The sequence below is a fragment of the Panthera pardus genome, unplaced genomic scaffold (assembly GCF_024362965.1).
Source record: "Panthera pardus isolate Hobbes unplaced genomic scaffold, ASM2436296v1 HiC_scaffold_20, whole genome shotgun sequence".
In the NCBI taxonomy this organism is placed as follows: Eukaryota; Metazoa; Chordata; class Mammalia; order Carnivora; family Felidae; genus Panthera; species Panthera pardus.
Window position 1 is genome coordinate 87,984,636 of NW_026526766.1, and position 19,589 is coordinate 88,004,224.

At 60.0% G+C, this 19,589-nt stretch overlaps 1 protein-coding gene and 1 long non-coding RNA gene across 2 annotated transcripts in view; one reads left to right on the forward strand and one right to left on the reverse strand.

Annotated features, from left to right (window-relative positions):
- HMCN2 (hemicentin 2) overlaps positions 1–19,589 on the forward strand; it is a 145,007-nt gene that overhangs the window by 83,545 nt on the left and 41,873 nt on the right. Inside the window, 22 exon segments of the mRNA XM_053908429.1 lie at positions 751–905; positions 1,271–1,367; positions 1,851–1,946; positions 2,687–2,863; positions 4,508–4,665; positions 5,290–5,413; positions 6,386–6,561; positions 7,609–7,705; positions 7,880–7,999; positions 8,973–9,134; positions 9,928–10,209; positions 10,865–11,032; positions 12,222–12,335; positions 12,819–12,905; positions 13,652–13,843; positions 14,561–14,734; positions 14,825–14,938; positions 15,489–15,631; positions 16,199–16,349; positions 16,970–17,188; positions 18,739–18,852; positions 19,238–19,425. Coding sequence (XP_053764404.1) covers positions 751–905; positions 1,271–1,367; positions 1,851–1,946; positions 2,687–2,863; positions 4,508–4,665; positions 5,290–5,413; positions 6,386–6,561; positions 7,609–7,705; positions 7,880–7,999; positions 8,973–9,134; positions 9,928–10,209; positions 10,865–11,032; positions 12,222–12,335; positions 12,819–12,905; positions 13,652–13,843; positions 14,561–14,734; positions 14,825–14,938; positions 15,489–15,631; positions 16,199–16,349; positions 16,970–17,188; positions 18,739–18,852; positions 19,238–19,425 — 3,308 coding nt within the window.
- Positions 8,302–13,829, reverse strand: LOC128778652 (uncharacterized). Its single transcript, XR_008424373.1, has 3 exons — positions 13,717–13,829; positions 9,425–9,522; positions 8,302–8,382 (listed from the first exon to the last, which is right to left on the reverse strand). It is a non-coding gene; the product is annotated as an uncharacterized LOC128778652 (long non-coding RNA).

Here is a 19,589-nt window from a genome sequence, read left to right on the forward strand (position 1 = left end):
GACTGGGCTTTCCCGCTCCCCAAAGAGACACAGTTGTGAGAGGCTGGCCTCGGCTGCTTCCACGCTTGTCACGTGTCCAGTCCACAGGCCCCCGCTCGCCGCCTCCCAGCCCCGCCCTCTCTGCTCTGGCTCTCTCCACGCCGAACGCGCCTGGCTTCATTCCGTTCTTTAAATACATCCGCTTTCTCACCTCCACGCCTGCCCATTCGATTTCCCCTGCCTGGAATATTCTCCCTCTTCCTCTTCGCCTGCCCAGCTGCTCCCTATCTCTCAGGCCCGTCCTAAAGCACCCCTTCCTCCAGGAAGCCCTCCTTGATTCCGCCGTGGTTCTAATCTGCAGTGCCTAGCCCGTCGTGGCCATGGCCTACCACCCACTGTCTTAAAATGGCTTGTTTGGCTGTCGAGCTCCACGGCCCAGCTCTGGGAGCTCTGGCAGGGCAGCGCAGTTAGCCGCTGTTCTCTGCTATACCCCCGGGCCTCGTACCGAATAGATGCTCAACGCACGTATGGATGGGTGGATGAAGGGTGGATGCATAGATGGGAGAATTCTAAAGGGAAAGACCTGCTTTACTGGCTCCTGGTCTGGTGCTCTCCCCCTAAGCCAAGCATCCCTCGGGTTGAGCGGGTGGAGGCCGGAGGCCAGCCCTGTAAGGACACTCCCTATTCTCCAGGCATTGAGGGGGTGGCTGGATACTCACTGCGCCCCTCCTTACCCTGACCGGGACCCTCCCTGCCTCTCCCCCTGCCCAGAGCTCCCACTGGTGGCCATCGTCGGGGGCGACAATATCACAGCCCCTTTCCTGCAGCCTGTGACCCTCCAGTGTGTGGGGACTGGGGTGCCCACCCCAAGTCTCCGCTGGTGGAAGGATGGGGTGGCCCTGGCAGCCTTGGGGGGGAAGCTGCAGGTACGTTTAGGGGCCCCAGGGCTGGTGGGGCAGCTGGGCGCGGGTGGAGGGGCCACTTTTTAGGGATCCTGGTGACCCTGTACGGGCCCCTGGCAGTCTGGGAACAGGATGAGTACTGGGTGGTGGGCCTGAAGAGGGGAGGGAAGTCGGAGGGGCATAGTCGGGGCAAGGGGAGCATCCCGGGAATCTGAATGCATAGCTTAGGACTCCACCCCCGGAGCCAAACTGTCCCCTGGACTCCCTTCTCCTGCCCCTGGGGTCTGCAGCGACCCACTGCTCACTGTGTCCCAGCATCCCTCTGACCACCCTAATAGGGCCCCGTGTTCCCCATGGCACACACGCGGCCGTCCCTCCTCCCCCTCCAGATCGAGAAGGTGGACCTGAGGGATGAAGGCGTCTACACTTGTGCCGCCACTAACCTGGCTGGGGAGAGCAAAAAGGACGTGGTTCTCAAGGTTTTGGGTGAGGACGGGGGGCGCCGGACGGTGGGGACGCGAGGGCCCTCGGGGCCGCCCTGGGCGGGCAGGGAGCAGGGGATTTTAAAAACATAGCACGTCCTCATCTGCGCGCCTATTTACTTTTGCTTCCTCCGTTCATCCTCGGGTTCGTTTACGTCCTCGCGTGCGTGCGCAAATCCCAGCTCTTGTCACTTTTCCCGGCTGCCTAACTTTCCACGTCTCTACTGTGCCGGCTCGCGGCTGTTCCCACAGAGCTGGGCGCTGGGGTCTTTCCGGTTGCGGAAAGGTGGCAGCCTGGTGCCTTTGTCCTCGTGCCGGTTCAGGAGTGGGGTTCCTCGGGCAGAGGACGGGAGCCGTTGGGGGCTTTTATGGCCCAGGACCCTTCGGGGAGGCTGGGGAGGGCTATCGGGCATGACCGAGAGGAGATGGGCCGAGAGGAGCCCAGAGCCCACATCCACCAAGACGGGGCTCTGCTCGTCTCCCCTAGTGCCCCCCAACATCGAGCCCGGCCCGCTGAACAAGGCAGTGCTGGAAAATGCCTCGGTAACCTTGGAGTGCCTGGCTTCGGGTGTGCCCCCTCCTGGTAAGACCCCTCCCCTTGGCCGAAAGCCATCCCAGCCAGGCCCCAACTCCCCATCTAATGAGGCCGGCCAGTGCCCCAGGCACCGCCTGGGCTGTGGACAAAACAGGGAGGGATCCGTAGGACCTTCCCCTATTTCTCGAATGTTCCTCTCTTCTCAATGTGTCGGTCACTGCCGGGGCCCAGGGCCTTTGCACTGGTGTCTGAAGCAAGCGGGGCTTCTGTTCAGAACTCGCGATTTCACAGGGCCGCCCTGGGGCCGGGGGCAAGGACCGGGACCTCAGAGTCGCCGTCTGTCTGGGGCTCTTGTCTAGAGCTTGGGGCTACGGGGCGTGAGTGTTCGGCGGACGGGATGAGCTCTGGCAGGATGTAAGGAGGCCAAGGCTACAATTGGTCCATGCTTGTGGGGCTGAGGATTCAGAGCGTGCCATGATTCCCTCTGCCTCGTGAGTGGTCTCCTGGCAGGGAGAGGAGTTGAGGGCGGCTGGGCTGGCTTTGACTCTCCTTGCTCCTGGCAGCTCCAGCCTCCATCCCATGGAACTTCCCCTCTGCCTTCTGCCCTGTCTCAGACAACCCTCCCCTGTTCCAGCCCCAGCCTTCTTCCTGGAAAACTCTGGCTTTCTCCAGTGCCTGACATAAAGGCACACCATGTGGCCACCCTGGCCGCCTTTGATGGGTGCTCACGACACAGGCACAGCCTGAAGGGCGGGCAGGACTCCTTGCATCTCTCTTCTCTCCCCCAGATATCTCCTGGTTCAAGGGCCGCCAGCCTGTCTCAGCCCGGAAGGGAGTGACAGTGTCAGCTGACGGGAGAGTTCTCCACATTGAGCGGGCACGATTTTCTGATGCTGGGAGCTACCGTTGTGTGGCATCCAATGTGGCAGGCAGCACGGAGCTGCAGTATGGGCTACGGGTCAATGGTGAGCTGCCCTGGGACTGAAGGGGTCCTTGTCCCAAAAGTAATCCCTACATTTATGTGTCTGTCAGTCTGTCCGTCCGTCCATCCTTCCACCCATCCATCCATCCATTACCCGTGCATCCATCCATCCATCATCAATCCATCTACCCATTATCTATCATCCGTCCATCCATCCATCCATCATCCATCCATCTACCCATCCATCATCTATCCTTCCATCCATCCATCCATCCATCCATCATCAATCTACCCATTATCTATCGTCCATCCATCCATCCATCATCCATCCATCTACCCATCCATCATCTGTCCTTCCATCCATCACCCATCTATCCATCCATCCATCATCCATCCATCTACCCATCCATCATCTATCCTTCCATCCATCACCCATGTGTCCATCCATCCATCCATCATCAATCCATGTACCCATTATCTATCATCCATCCATCCATCCATCATCCATCCATCATCCATCCATCTACCCATCCATTATCTATCCTTCCATACATCCATTACCCATCTATCCATCCATCCATTATCCATCCATCTACCCATCCATCATCTATCCTTCCATCCATCCATCCATCCGTCCATCCATTACCCATCTATCCATCATCCATCCATCTATCCATTATCTAGCCATCCATCCATCATTCATCCGTTATTCATCCTTTTATGTAACCATCCATTCAATCCTTTGCCCATCCACCCATCTAACTATCTATCTGTCCATCTACTTACCCATCCATCCGTTCCTCCATTTATCTGTCTTCTGTCCAACCACTTTTATTGAGTACATCCTCTGGGGCGGACCTTGGGGCTGTAGCCCCAAGGAAACAGACCCAGGGGCCTTCTGTCTAGTGGAGAATACAGTAGTTACACAGTCACCCAGTATCCTATCTTCTGACGATTGTGATAAGAGTTAGTAAAGAGGAGGTATGACCCAGTGCCTGGAACTGGGACACTGACCTGGCCTGGGGAGTCCCAGAGGTGTCTTTGACAGTTGGATGCCTAAATGGAGACCACCTGCCAAGGGCTGACGCTGCAGAGATGTGGGGAATTATGGGAGCTGGAAGGAGGCTGGGGGCCAGGAGCTTACCGGACAATGGGAGGAGGGGACGGGGTGGTGCAGGTGGCCAGATAGAGGCTGGGGAGGCAGAGCCTTTATGCTAGGAGCAGTAGGTGGCTGGGCAGGAGGCTGGGACCCTGGGCATCGTGACCGTGACCGTATCTCCCAGATACCGTTGAGTCTTCTGACCATTTTCCGCCCTCGAGGGGCTGCCTGCCAGATAGCTTTTCATCTGATACCTCTGCATTGGGAAACAAAACTTCCCAGAGGTCGCCCCCTGCCGTCTGCATCCTAAGGACCTCATGCTCACTGGAAGTCCCAAGTTCAAGTGCTATTTGTCACTTTCGAACTGGTCAGCCTTGGCCATGACTTACCCTCTCTGAGTCCCCGGTTCCCTTCGGTGGAAGCCCCCTCATGGTGGGGTCAGGATGTGAGGAGCACCCGTGCTGGGAGTGACGTCCCTGTGCTTTTGTTTGTGGCCGTGTGCCCCGTGGGGTGGCCCGGCCAGGGGCCCTGCTGGCTTCGCCCCCAGTGGGGCTCACCCTGGGCCCTGCGTTGTCCCCCGCCCTGCAGTGCCTCCACACATCACACAGCCACCCAGCCTGCCAGGCCCCGTGCTGCTCGGCGCCCCGGTCCGGCTGACCTGTAATGCCACTGGAGTCCCCAGCCCCACGCTGCTGTGGCTGAAGGATGGAAACCCCGTGTCCACCGCAGGGGCCTCTGGCCTCCAGGTCAGGCTGGGCAGCCCTGGGTCACCTCTCCGGTGCCTCAGGAGGTGCTGGGAGCAGAGGTCGGGCCCCGGGAGCTCCGAGGCGAGGGATGAGCCGCGGCCGCCGAGGATGGTCGGCTGGCAGGAGGAAGGAGAGTCTAGAGCCCCGTGGATTCCAGAAACACGATACGTGCCGCCAGTGTGAGCCATATATGTAGTTTTGGGCTTTCTAGTGACTACGTTCAAACGAGTAACGAGAAATGCACGGAAGCGGTTTCAGTAAAACATTTTAGTTAAGCTAATCCAGCCAAAAAATCCATGATCAGTATGGAAATTATTAAGGCATTTCCCAGGGTTTCTTTTTGTTCCAACTCTTTGCAGTCCGTTGTGTCTTGTCCCCTTGGGGTTCAGCCCCATTTCAAGGGCTCCGTAGCCACAGCCCGGCTCTAGAGGGAGCACCGATGTAACTCGTCCACCAGCCGGCGGAGGTCCCGAGGCCTGGGGACAGCTCACGGCTCCCCCGCATTGTGGGGGGGCTCTGGGGTCTGGGGCAGGCTGCCCAGGGGTGCCCAGCAGCAGGGCCAGCATGGGAATGTGTGGGTGCTGCCGTGCGTAGCTTGACGTGGGCTTCCTTCTGGGGACACAGGTCTTCCCTGGGGGCCGGGTCCTCACCCTGGCCAGTGCCCGGGCCTCCGACTCTGGCAGCTACTCGTGCGTGGCCGTGAGTGCAGTGGGCGAGGACCGTCGGGACGTCGTCCTGTATGTCCACAGTGAGTCTCAGGCTCGGGATGCTGCCTGGGCTCGGCCGGGGGCTCAAGAAGGTGGGGCTGGGGGCGTCCCTCCCCAAACCACGTCCAAAGCGGGGTGGCGGAGGGGGCGCGCCGGCCTGAGACCGTGGCTGCCTTCGTGGGGGCATCAGTTGGAGGTGAGCTGCTCCCCCGTCGCACACAGGGAGGCAGGTGAGTGGCCCGCACAGCCAGGAGCTCGTGTTCGGGGAACAGGTGGAAGGAACACGACGTGGCAGGGAGAATCCCGGGCCGAGTCAGGAATCGGATGTTCTCACGGTCCTCGATCAAAGGGGTAACTGCTTTCGGGGAACATTTAAAAATTTTAAAAACTTTAAAAAAAGGTTTTATTTTGTTTTTTTTACATTTTTTAAGTTTAGTTTGGAGAGAGAGACAGCATGAGCAGGGCAGGGGCAGAGGGGGGGGGCAGGGAGAGAGAGAATCCCAAGCAGGCTCGCACCTAGAGCCCCACGTGGGGCTGGAATCCACAAAACCGTGAGATCGTGTCCCGAGCCGAAACCAAGAGTCAGACCCTTAACCAATCGAGCCACCCCGGGGGCCCCAAGACACTATGTTTCTAAAAGAATTTGAGATCATCGTAAATTCACATGCACTTGTAAGGATTAGTACAGAGAGATCCTGGGTCCCCTCTGCCCAGTGTCCCTCGACAGAATCCTCCTGTAAAGCACACAGCCACACGTGGGGGTATCGACGTGGCTATGCGTCACCATCCTGCTCAGATTTGGGGGCCTCCTCTTGGAGCAGGACTGGGAAGGTCCTTGCGGGGAGGATGAGAGGCCACAGCTCGGGCCGGAGGGCCCCTCCCAGCGCTGACCACCCTCCCTATGCCCTGCTGGTTGCTCCTGGCTGCCGGAAGTGGCCGGGCCTGACCCCGGGCCTGGCGTCCTGCCGGCCCCACCCACGTGCCTGAGACCCCTCTCCTGCCCCCTCCCGCAGTGCCCCCAAGCATCCTCGGGGAAGAGGTGAACGTGTCCGTCATGGCCAACGAATCCGTGGCCCTGGAGTGCCGAAGCCAAGCCGTGCCCCCTCCCGTGCTGACCTGGAAGAAAGACGGCCGCCCCCTGGAGCCGCGGCCCGGCGTCCACCTCTCCACAGACAAGGCCTTGCTGGAGGTGTGCAGGGCAGGGCCTGGGGGGGCCCCTACGAGATCAGTTCAGCTCAGCGTGACCCGGCGCCCGGGGCACATCCTCCTGACCTGGTCAGAAGCTGCTGCAGGGGCCTCGCTCGGTCCCCACAAAGCCGAGCCTCTCGCTTTTCACCTGTTTTTTACTCCTTCTTCCAAAGCCTCCTGGCCTTTGGGGATGGGAGCCCTTCGTCGGGCCTCTGGCCCAACAAGGGAAGGGTCGATGAGGGCCGGGGACTGTGGGGACCGCAGCCTGGATTTAAATGTCAGTTCCACCTCCTCCTGGCTGGGCTGCCTCAGGCAGTGTCTCGACCGCACCGGCCTCCAGTCTGTCACCTGTAAGCACATCGGTGCTGCTCTTCTGGGGTGGCTGGAGTTCAAAGCCAGCCCCTCGGATGCCTCATCCATGTCCGCTAGGGGAGGGGAGGTACTTCTCCAGCTGTTGGGGAGAAACTTCCACTCCAGCCTCTTCCTCCTGCTCCCACCCCTCTACACCTTGTGATGTGATCATTCTCAACTCTGAACACCTCATTTTGGTTTCCTGTACCCACAACTTAGCTTCGTCACCTCCTCCGTCAGGATCTGACCTCTGAGGACGGGACCGACCCCCACCCCCCACCCCCCACCCCCCGCCACCCAATCCTTCTTCATTTTCTACCTTCCCTTCTGGTCTGCTCTGTTGGACTTTCCAAAGAGGCCGGGAGCAGATTACAGGCGGGAGAGGGGCTGACCCAGCCACACGCAAACCATCCTTAGCGGGGCTGGGGTGTGGATGTGAAGTGGGGTGAGGCGGGCAGGGCCGCCATCTGGGGAGCCCAGTCCCTGTGCCGGCCCACGTCAGGCCACCACAAGCTGTGGCTTCTGGAAACGTCACGGTGCACCAGGTAGGGGAGGTGCTATCATTGCCCCCAGGTTCCAGGTGGGGAGGCTGGGGCGCAGTGAGGTCAGATGACCTGCCCAAGGTCACACAGTCTGTTCAGGGGTGACCCCATCCCGGTGCTGCCCCCGCTGATGGCTCATTCTTGCTTTCGGCCAGGTGAGCAGAGCAGAGGTGGGGGACGCAGGCCGCTATACCTGCGAGGCACTGAACCAGGCGGGCCGCTCGGAGAAGCACTACAACCTGAATGTCTGGGGTGAGGGTCTCGGGGGCTGGGCTGGGGTCCCTCCCCTGTCCCTGCCGTGGCTGGCTCTCATGCCCCCAGAGGAGTGCTGCCTCCATGGTCCCGGGATCCAGGCTTTTTCTGTTCCCCGCCCCTGTCCCTTCCTGGCCCAGCACCTACCTCATACGCCTCTCTGTTCTCCCCCAGTGCCTCCTGTGTTCCCCTCGAGGGAACCCCGCATCCTGACCGTGACCGAAGGGCACCCCGCCAGGCTGTCCTGTGAATGTCGGGGCGTCCCCTTCCCTAAGATCTCCTGGAGGAAGGACGGTATGATTGCCTCCCTTGCCCAGCCCTGCCCTGGGTGCCCCCCACAGTGGAGGGCTGCTCCTTGGCCTCGCTGGGTGCCCCCCCCCCCCAGAGCCTAGCTGAAACAGAGACGGGTGGGCTTCTGACACTGGGGGTAAGGGTGCTGTTTACAGAAGTGACAGTGCCCTCAGCCCCTCTCTGCTCGGTCCCTGAGTCTGCCAGTGAGTGCTGGGTTGGGCCGTGGCCTCCTCTTCCAGAAAGCCCTCCCTGACCCCCACCCTAGGCTGGGGCAGGGCCTCCTTGACATAACCCCTGAGTGTTTACCTGTCGTGTAACCACCCTAGTTCTTCAATGTCTGCTTCTCCATGAGTCTGTGAGCCCCGTGAGGTGTCGTCTTGGCCCCCCTGAATTCCAAAATTGGTATAAAACGGGTGCTCAATAAATACTCGTCATTCATTCATTCACTGAACCAATAGTTGCTGAGGGCCTCTCCGTGCCAGGCCCCGTTCTGGGTGTTGGAAATATGGCAGCGGATTGGGGGTAGTCAGGTAACAGGGAGTTAGTGAATAACTTAGATGGTAAGTACTACCTATGGAGGAAAATAAAGCCAGGAGACGGAGGAGGTGTTTGCAGTTTCAGGCTGGGTGGCCACGAACGTTTGGCCGAGCAGAATTTAAGAAGGGGAGGGAGGGGTGAACATGAGAATATGGTAGGGAAAAACATTTCAGGCAGCGGTTTTAGCAGGTGCAAAGGCCCTGGGGCCAGGCTGGGATTCAGGCTGGACCGGATCTGCAGGCAGACCCGTGATGCGGAGAAGCCCAGGGATTGTGGGAGCTCAGGGATGGGATTTGGCACTCAGGGAAAGCTTCCTGATAGATGTGCCGTGTAAGTAAACGCCTTCAAGGGTGAGCAGAAGCCGGCCAGGACAGGTGGGAGGACACACGTTCCGGGCGGAAGGACCGGGGATCAGGGGCTTCTTTCTTGCTGCCTCCAGGTCAGCCCTTGCCAGGGGAGGGGAACAGCCTCGAGCAGGTGTCAGCGGTGGGGCGGCTGCTGTACCTGGGACAGGCCCAGCCGGCCCAGGAGGGAACGTACACCTGTGAGTGCAGCAATGTGGCGGGCAATCGCAGCCAGGACCAGCTGCTGGAGGTGCATGGTGAGCCGGGCTGGGACGACCTGAACCCGGTGGAAAGGGCCAGAAGGGCGGGCCACCAGGCACCCCGGTAGGGCAGACCCCACCCTCCAGAATCCGAGCAAAGACAGAAACAGTGACGACGAGAACAATTTCCCGTCCCCCCTTGACCACTGGGGTTTTACGAGCTGCCCCCCTGCTCAATCAGCCTCTTCCAGCTCGTGACCTATGCGCGTGTGCACGAGGGGGGTGCCACGATCCCCAGTAGCCCCCCCCACCGTGGGCCCAGAGAAACAAAGTTTATCTGGACAAACCTCTGTGAGGTTCCTGCACGTAACGGGAGCCTGTCTCCAGAGACTTGTCCTGCAGCGGTGCAATTAAATACCGCAGCCTTGTAGACATCTAGAAAATTCTAGGAAAAAAAACCAAGAAAAGCACCGTTCAGCATCCCACCTATGGAATGACGCCCTGCCCCAAACAGTCCCAGTGTCCCGTTTAGGCCCCAGGAAGCCCCTCGTTTCTGAGGAAGGAGACCCCTCACAGACCTTCAGGGCTGTGCTGTGACTTTATTCTCCAAACAGAGGGCCTGCCCCTGATTTCCAGGGTGCAGGAGAGGGGCCAGGAGGTACTGGTGCGGCCCCCGTTATAGAGATGGAAAATGGAGGCCCAGAGAGGTGAGGTCACCCGGCAAGGTCACACAGCCAGGGAGTGGCCGGGGGAGCACAGGCGGAGTGGGGGCCGGCCCGGCTCGCGGCAGATGCTTGGTGCCCCGGTGGCCACAGCAGCCCTCCCTGACGCGCTTTCCCCTCCTCCCCAGTGCCGCCTCGGATCGCTGGCCCCCGGGAGCCCCACACGCAGGTCTCTGTGGTCCAGGACGGGGAGGCCACTCTGTGGTGCAACGTCACAGGGAAGCCCCCGCCCAGGGTGACGTGGGAGTGGGGCGGCCAGCCGGTGAGGGCCGAGGCCGGCCTGCTGCTGCGGAACCAAGGCCAGAGTCTGCACGTGGGGCGGGCGCAGGCCGCCCACAGCGGACGCTACACCTGCGTGGCCGAGAACGTGGCCGGAAGGGCCGAGAGGAGGTTTGCGCTCTCCGTGCTGGGTGAGGACCCGCAGCGTGTTGAAGGAGGGCGGGATGCGGGGCCCGCTGGGGAACACACGCTACAGAGGCCTGGACAGGTGACACAGCACTTTCAGGGTGACTGCCGCCCCATCCTCGTGATTCCAGTCTTTTATTGAGCGCCTACTGTATGCCTCAGGGTGGGGGCAGGAAGTGGTAGGAGATAAGGTGAGCAGGGATGGGTTTAGCGAGGCCTCTCTCACCATGGCCCCCACCCCTGCCACTGCCTCAGGATCCCTGGAGCATGACCTCCTTCTGAGTGGGTCCTTTAGAAAGCACAGAGGTGCTTGGCGTGTGGGTTTAGGGGGCACATCTGTGTCCACCCCGGCCCTAATTCCGGTCTCGTTGCTGAGCATTGACTCCATACCAGGCACTGTGCTGAGTTCTTACTGAATCCTCCTGGCATCCTTCTGAGGGAGCGGGGAAACTGAGGCCCAAGGTTTGGCTGCTGCCAAAGCCCAGCCTGTGGGCACCCGTCACTCCCTCCAGCGGGAGCCACTCTGATCTTGTCACTTCTGTTCCTCAGACTCTCCCGACCGGGGGTGGGTCTCCTTGCGGGGCACGACTGTTGGGGGACAGGGAAGGAGCATACACCCCCCCATATGCAACCTGAGTGTGGTTTCTCCTCTGTGTCTAGTGCCCCCAGAGCTCACCGGAGACTTGGACCCAGTGACCAACGTCTCTGCTGCCCTGCACAGCCCCTTGACGCTGTTCTGCGAAGCCACAGGCGTCCCACCCCCACGGGTCCGCTGGTTCCGAGGGGAGGAGCCCATCAGCCCCGGGGAGGACACCTACCTCCTGGCAGGTAAGGTGCCAGCCAGGGGAGAGTCTGGTTGTCGGGTCTGGACCTGTCCCTCCGCCTCTGTTTATCACTTGCCCCTGCCCACTGACCCTTCGCTGCCAGGCCTGGTTGGGAAAACCATTTAGCCATCGGTCCCCCAAGAATGCAGCCGAAAACACTGGCTAGGTGAGGTAAACGACTGGCTTTAAGCGTGGAAAAGACTTCCTGCTCGGTTTCCCTCCTGAAGACGGACAGCGACTATGTGCACAGTTAAGGCTCTGATAAGTCTTGCAGCAAAAATTCTCATGGCATGTCCATAACATCCCCCAGAACAGTAACACACTTTCAAAATGCTGAGCCAAGCACCTTCTCCTCTGAACATTCATCCTCCCCACAGAGCTGGTTTGTGATAGTTCTTACTGGGGAACTATGAAAGGGGAAACTGGGGCCCAAGAGGCAGTGTCCCATCCATATTTTGCAAGAACCTCAAGACCCCCCTGAAGTTCGGCCTCGGTGACTCAACAGTTGTTCCACGTAGCCAAAGCTGGGATGACAAATTAGGTTCCCCTGTGCACCACTTCTGAGCACTTGGTGGGGGTTGCCAGATGCCTTGCGATAGGAATTCAGAGACTGCATCTGGGCAGAGGAGAGCATGGTGATCCATTAGTGATGTCTGCCCCCAGGTGATCCATTAGCAATGTCTGCCCTGGGTGCAGGAATAGTAGTAATGGTATATCCGGTGTATCTGCCTTCCCTGGGCAGGTCTTAGATGATCCTTGGGTTTTCCTGAGAGGAACTGGCTCACCTCTGAGAGGTCCTTGGGAGAAGGTGGCTTTTTTCCAGGGCCACCAGAATCCCATGGCGGGGGTGGGGGTGGGGGTGGGGGGTTGGGAGTCTGACCTAGACCAAGACTACAGAGCCCATTTTTAGCCATAGTCAATTTCTAGAACCAAGGGTAGCCAGCTTACAGATCCTTCTTATTAGAACAGGGCCCTCAAATTTACCCATGCACTAATGTCTGGGGCTCTCTCTACCTGTTTATCCTCCTGGGCCTTAGTTTTCCCATCTGAGGAATGGAACGCTGGGGGAGGTAGACACACACACAGCGAATTGCCAAATCTGACACACTCCTCTTCTGGTGGGCAGCCTGGGTTCAGCTTGGGACAGAGGCTGTTCAGAACCGTGCCTGGAGTCCACTCCCCTCCCTCCCCAGGTGGCTGGATGCTGAAGATGCCCCGGGCACAGGAGCGAGACAGAGGTTTCTACTCATGCCTGGCAAGCAACGAGGCTGGGGAGGTTCGGAGGAACTTCAGTGTGGAGGTCCTAGGTATGCCCCAGCCCGTTCCTATGAGCACCCCACAAATCCCTCCTCTCTTGTCTTGGAGCTTCTGGGGGCTATCCCCAGGACTAAGGGCTCATGCTGTAGGGGGCACTCAACACAGGAAGGGGGGAGAGACCAAGCCTTGTTTTCTTTGCCTCATGAGTGGCCTCTGCTCTGAAGTTGCCATGGAACTTTCCGGAAACAGCAGGGACTAACCCCAAGTGACAGGGGGCACATATTCTCAACACCACCCAACCGTCTTCCTCTGATCAGGGCCTTCCCGCAGAGGCACTGGGACTTCTCTCAGCCAGCAGCAAATGTTTATGGAACTCACTGCCCGTGGGAGCAGGCCTAAGGGGATGGGAAACTGAGGCACAGGAAACTGAAGGCGGTTGCCTTGGGCACTTGGTTCTGGGCTCTTGGCTTCCTGCTTCATGGTTGTTCAGCCAACCCTGGTCAGTAACCGTCCGTCTCCCTGCTTCTTCCCAGTTCCTCCCAGGATTGAGAACGAGGACCTGGAGGAGGCAGTCAAGGTCCCCGAGGGGCAGACAGCCCACCTGACGTGCAACGCCACAGGTGAGGGCCCCTCCGGTGGGTTGGGACAAGCATGAGAAGTCAGCTTCAGAGAGGAGGGGGTGCCCGGGGGTTCTGGCCTGCCCCCAGCCCCAGTGCTCCCTGTGGAAGGTCTCTGTACATCTTGAACTTGGCACCACATCCCTGCTCATCTTCGCACTGGCTCTGCCTCTGCCCCAAACACTCCTCCCCACTCCTCACCTGGCTAGAGACCTCAACTTCCAGGACTTTCCACAACGCGTCCTTGGCTGACCCCTTGGGCCCGTGGGCTGCCTCCACTGGGGTCCCACAGGCCCCAGGGCTTTCTTGTCCCAGCCCCAAGCACCTTCGACCATAGTAACCTTGACATCTGTATACCCCAGCTGGGATCTGAGGTCCATGAGGACCCAAGGACTGCCTTGTCACCGTGGTTCTCCCAGTGCCTACCAGAGGAGGCTCCCATTAAGGCTTGTGGACTGGGGGGGATGGATGGGTGAATGGATGAAAGGGATAACTTGCCTTTCTGTCTTGCCTGTCTACACCAAGCGATCTCTGCCCCGTCCTCCCTAAAGAAAAGGCAGTCAGCCACATAGGAAAGGTCCCGGGCCAGGCTTGGAGGCTGCTCCTATGTCGTGCCCTGCTGCAGGGGCCTCTGGCCTGAGAATGGAAAATCTATGTCCCCTGCCCTACCCCGGAGCCACCTCTGACCTCTTGGCCAACCCAGTCAGAACCTTCCGAATGGTCTCCTCTGCCTGTCCCCCTCCTTACAGGCCACCCACAGCCCAAGGTCACGTGGTTCAAAGATGGCCGGCCCCTGGCTGGTGGAGACGCCTACCGCATTTCTCCAGACGGAGCTCTCCTGCAGATCGTCCGGGCCGACCTGTCTAGTTCTGGCCACTACTCCTGCATTGCAGCCAGTGCCGTAGGGGAGAAGACCAAACACTTCCAACTTAGCGTCCTGGGTAAGTGCTGGGCATCTCCGGGCCTCCCTGGGCGCCGAAAGGAGGGGGAGCCAAGGTGGCCAGCTGCGAATAGACAGCTTCCCGCAAAGCACTCTGCTATTTTTTTCGTTCCCATTTCTTCAGGTTCAACAACAACAAAAATAGTCATAGCTGTATCGGCTGAACGTTTGTCACGGGCTGGGCGTTTGCGCAGGCCTGATTGGTTGGACAAGCCTAGGGGGTGGGAGATGTGCTTGTCCCTCTGTGTCACCAACGAAGCACTGAGGCTTGGGGAGGTGACGGGGCCCCCAGGTGTCTGTCCGTCTCCCGAGGGTGGTCGGCACGGACTGTCTTGGCAGGAGAAACGGGGATCTAGAAAATGAGAAGACTTAATAAATAAAATCTGCTTGTACAAATGATGGTAGAAGGGACGGTCCCCTGCAGGACCTGAAAGAGGAAATCTTAGGACCAACGAGAGCAGAGGGAGAGGGGGACGGATTGGAACACAAGCCGAATTGACAAGGCTCTGGTACATTAGTAGATGGGCTGGCTGTTAAGAGCCTTCTGGGGAAACTGAGGCGGGAATCGTCCTAAACTTCCCCTGGGGCACTGCTTAGCGGTGGAAAGCGTAGGCTCAGAAGCGAAGCACCAGGAGCTGAGATCTTTCTGGATCCTCGGGCCCAGGATTAGGGATCTCTGTTAAGGATCGTGGCACCCCCCACCCCCGCCTCCCAACAGTGGTTCCCACCATCCTGGGAGTGACCGAGGACAGCGCGGATGAGGAGGTGACAGTGACCATCAACAACCCCATTTCTCTGATCTGTGAGACACTGGCCTTCCCCTCCCCCACCATCACCTGGATGAAGGACGGCGCCCCGTTTGAGGCCTCGAACAACATCCAGATGCTCCCAGGTGATGCCCTCTGTCGGTTGGAGGAAGGGACTGGTGAGCCTGAGTTCATGTGACCTCGGGGGTGACCCTGCCCCCTGCCCCCACAAGCAGGCACCCACGGGCTGCAGATCCTGAATGCCCAGAAGGAAGATGCGGGACAGTACACCTGCGTGGTCACCAATGAACTTGGGGAGGCCATGAAGAACTACCACGTGGAGGTGCTCAGTGAGTCGGGGACCCTCCCGGGCACCGGCAGGGCGGGCAGGAGGCTGCTTGGGAGCCCTGGGGCCCCGGCACCTGGACCACACGGATGCCCTAGGTATCTTCATGTGGCTTACCTCCTCTGACGGTCCCCAGGCAGCCAGGGCTGACTCAGTCATTGTAGGACCAAGGGCACCAGGAGATGGAAACAAGTGACTTAGGACTTGGGCCACATGGACGCAGATTCCCGCCGGTCCCGGTTTCCTTCTGTCACCCGCGCCGCGGTGCGGCCAGAGGCCCTACACCTTGAGACCTGGCACCCCCAGAATGGCCCCCAGAGGTCACCCCAGGAAGTCCCCTGCCTCAGACCTGCCCTGTCCCGTAAATCGCTCTCAAACCAACACTCTCTCCCCTAAATGAACAGTGACAGGAGCGGGTCGGTCTCCAGGGTCCCTGTGGCTCTGCTCTTGGGAACCAGCCGCCCATTTCTGGGACTGCCCTGGGGCCACAGTGGGCACTGGGTCTCAGCAGCCCTTTCCTAAGCCTGCTCCTCGGACCCCCTTGTGGCTTTCAGTCCCTCCTTCCATCTCCAAAGACGACCCCTCGGGGGAGGCCGGCGTGAAGGAGGTGAAGACCAAGGTCAACAGTACTTTGACCCTGGAGTGTGAGTCCCGGGCCGTGCCCCCGCCCACCATCAGCTGGTACAAGGACGGACGGGTAAGCTTGGGGCCCCGGGGTCCCCCTGCTTCTGCTTGGAACCTTCCGGAGAAGGCAGTCAGAGCACCTGGCCCCCGAGCTGGCCTGGGCCCTGCCCCACTTTATATTTTAATAAGAAATCCAGCTCTTTGTAGGGAACAGGTGTCATCAACATTAAACTCCACATTCACCTGTCTAACTCGCCCGGGTTTTCGGCTACACGGGTTCAGGGTTCAAAACTGTCAGAGCACTACCCTCATTTTTAAAATCTTATTAAACTCTTAAGTACTCTCATCTAGGTCTTTTCTGCCCCTTCTTTCTTTTTTTTTTTTTTTTTTAATGTTTGTTTATTTTTGAGAGAGAGAGAGAAAGACAGTGAGCGGGGGAGGGGCAGAGAGAGAGGGAGACACAGCATCGGAAGCAGGCTCCAGGCTCGGAGCCGTCAGCACAGAGCCCCATGCGGGGCTCGAACCCACGAACCGCGAGATCGTGACCTGAGCTGAAGCTGGATGCTTAACCGACTGAGCCACCCAGGCGCCCCTGCTCCTCATTTCCGATCGCCCCCCCCTCCACTCTTCCCACCCCCAGCCCGTGACCCCCAGCCAGCGGCTGCGCATCCTGGGCGAAGGCCGGCTCCTCCAGATCCAGCCCACGCGGGTCTCGGATTCAGGGCGATACCTGTGCGTGGCCACCAACGTGGCTGGCGAGGATGACCAGGACTTCAATGTGCTCATCCAGGGTGGGTGGGGGCCGGTGGGGCGGGGGCGGCACAGGTGGGGTGGGGAGTGTCCCTGCTTCTGGAATGGTCTAGCAGGAGGACTCTGTCCCAGGCGGCTGGCTCTTCTTCTCATTGCTGGCCGCCATGTCTCACCCCCAGACCCCTGGCCCAGGCCTCTTCCCTTAACTGGCGGTGACCTGGGGACATCACTGCCCTTCCCCCGCCTCCCGGCCTTGGTTTGACCTTTGTAAGATGTGGGTCATCCAATCAGGTGGCCTCGGGGGCCCCCTCCACTTCTGAAAGCCAGTGGTTTTGTGCCTCTGTGCTCCGCTCAGCAAACCCTAGTTACGACTTCGTGTCTGCTTCCTCCCCTGAGAGGTGTCACCATGCCACACAGTCTCTTGAGTCCACTGGACGTGAGCTGCAGAGGGCAGAACTCTATCCCAGTGCCTAGCGAAGTAGCTGCTCAATAAACACTGTCTGAAAGAATGAGTGTCTTCGAAAGCTGCCTCGACCCTAGGGATCTCCTCTAACAGTGGACTTCTCCAGCCCTGAGAGAGGCTGGCACGGGAGTCTTTTGGAACAGAAGCGTACCCCCGTCCCTCAGCTGTGCATCCTAATGGCTTTGTCCCCCACCCCAGTGCCCCCCATGTTCCAGAAGCTGGGCGATGCCGGTGTGGACTTCGAGATCCCGTCCAGGGAAGAAGAGGTCCGCGGTGGGGTGACGGAGTACCGGGAGATTGTGGAGAACAACCCTGCCTACCTGTACTGCGATACCAATGCCATCCCTCCCCCGGAGCTCAGCTGGTACAGGGAGGGCCAGCCCCTCTCGGCCGCAGACGGGGTGTCTGTTCTGCAAGGTAGTTTAGGGTGTCAGGGCGTCTGCCAGGGAGGTCGGGGCGTCTGCAGGCAGGGATCGGGGGCACACTCACCTCGGACTGCCCTTACGTGTCCTGGGAACTCTCCTGGGTGCTGCCTGCTCTGTGACCGCGGGCAGGCCGCACAACCACCCTGGACCTTAGCTGCCTTTTGTAAACTCGGGCTAGACGCTCTTTGCTTATTTGAAGGCAGGAGCAGGATCCCCCTTTGCCTCTGGTTTCTAGAACGAGCCCACCTCTGGGCTTCAAGGTCTGTAAGGTCCTGGGATAATTGGCCAAAGCTGGTGTCTTTCTCTGCAGGGGGAGGCGGTTCCTTTATTGTGATCTCATGAGGACCACACTGGTGCAGGGGATGGGGGTCCAGGCACAGAGCCCTGTATCGTCTCATCAGGGGGGAGATCATGTGACCTTTCAACGTAGGATTTGGCCTGTGTCCTGCCAGGCCGGGGGCGATGGTGGGGCTGGCTGGGGGAGCCCAGGCCTCTAGACGAACAGGGCCATTCCAAGGGTCGTACTTTGGTGCTTGCAAAAGAAGACAGCCTCTTGGAGATGGACGAGAGGCGATGCTTACTGAAGCTGTTTATTGCTGTCATAAACCCCCGGACTGACCCCTCAGCCAGGCTACTGCCCTTGGACTTGGACACTGATCCAGATCCTGGGTACACAGTGAGCTCAGTCACATGCTGATGCCTACCTCAGGGCCCGACCAGAGGTTAATCCCAGCCATCAGCTGATCCCCTGGTCCTAGCCATTAACCTCCAACCCTACCACTGCCCTCTGACCCTGGCCACCGACCCCTAGGCATGGGCACATGGTGGTGGTGGCCACAGGTGGACCTTAATTCTGAACCTGACCATAGATCAACTTTACGTATCAAGTGACCCCCCCCCCCGCACCCCCCTCCCCCGCCACGCCAAAACGCAGCCACTGTTTCTCCAGTCCTGGCTACTGTCCCCCGGCTCTGTAGGTAACGAGCCCCTGCTTCTGACCCTGGCCACAAGCACACCACAGCCTGGGCCAGCGATCCCCCAACCCAGACTCCTGAACTCATAGTGACCCCAACCCGGCTCCGCGGGAGACCATCGCTAGCCCCCTCCATAGATGCCAGGATCTGGCGCTGGCTGTCTCTTGATCACAGAGTCCCAGGTGACACCCCCAGCCCCCCGCTTCCCCCTCCCCCGCAATCACCACAGCCCAAGAGCTGCCTCCTCGCCTCCGAAAAGCCAATGCCTGGACCTTTGCCCAGCTCTCTGCCCCCTCCCTCTGCCTTCATCACGGAGCTGGGCTCAGCGCCGCCGGGCACTCTTGGGAAGCCTCAGTCCTTCCATCTGTGAGATGGGAGTGGTCCTAGCACACAGAGTCAGAGGCCGGGAAAATGCTCAGCCCAGGGCCCGGCACCCCGCAGGCGGGGCAGGCTGATTCTCCTCCATTTATCTCCGAGGAGGTGGGCCAGGGACGTCTCCCAGGTCCCCTCCAGGGGAAAGAGCGGGCCTCCTTGCCCTCGTTCAGGTCTCGGTCCTGTGTCCCCGCAGGAGGTCGGGTCCTGCAGATTCCCCTGGTGCGTGCAGAGGATGCCGGGAAATACTCATGCAAGGCCTCCAACGAGGTGGGCGAGGACTGGTTGCACTACCAGCTGCTTGTGCTGAGTGAGTGGCCGGCCTGGGGCCCGGGGGGGTCTGGGTCTGCAGGGCCCATGGCAGGGGGTGGGGAGGGGCTCCTTGCCGTAGGGGCTCAAGGCAGAGTGCATAGCCAGTCCTGCTGTGCCGAGAGGTTGATAACATAAGGCACACGACCTTGGACTAGGGGCAGATTCCAAGTGGCTCTGTCGCCTTGGGCAAATCACGGGCGTCCGTCCCTGTGCCCCAGGGTCCCTAGCTGTGGCGCCGAGGGGGGCTTGGCCGGTAGGGCACAGGGAGCCCCAGCCGGAGCCTGGCGCCACGGGCTGCTCTCACCTCCACACCCGCCCCCCTACCCCAGTGACCTTTCCCAGGCAGGCTGCCCACTCCTCAATCTGCTCTCTCTGACCCCCAGCCCCACCTGTGATCCTGGGTGACACAGAGGAGCTGGTGGAGGAGGTGACGGTCAACGCCAGCAGCACCGTCAGCCTCCAGTGCCCGGCCCTGGGCAACCCCGTGCCCACCATCTCATGGCTCCAGAACGGGCTGCCTTTCTCCCCGAGCCCACGGCTGCAGGTCCTGGAGGACGGGCGCGTCTTGCAGGTGAGGACGTCCCCCGTGACTCAGTCCTGCTGGCCCGGGGACCAAGGAGCTGACGGTATCTGTGCCAGACGAGGCTCTTTGCCCGAGAGCGTGTCGGAGCCCCTGGGATTAAGTTCTGCCCACCAAATAATCCTATGTGAGGAGCTCGCTGGCAGCCCAGGGCC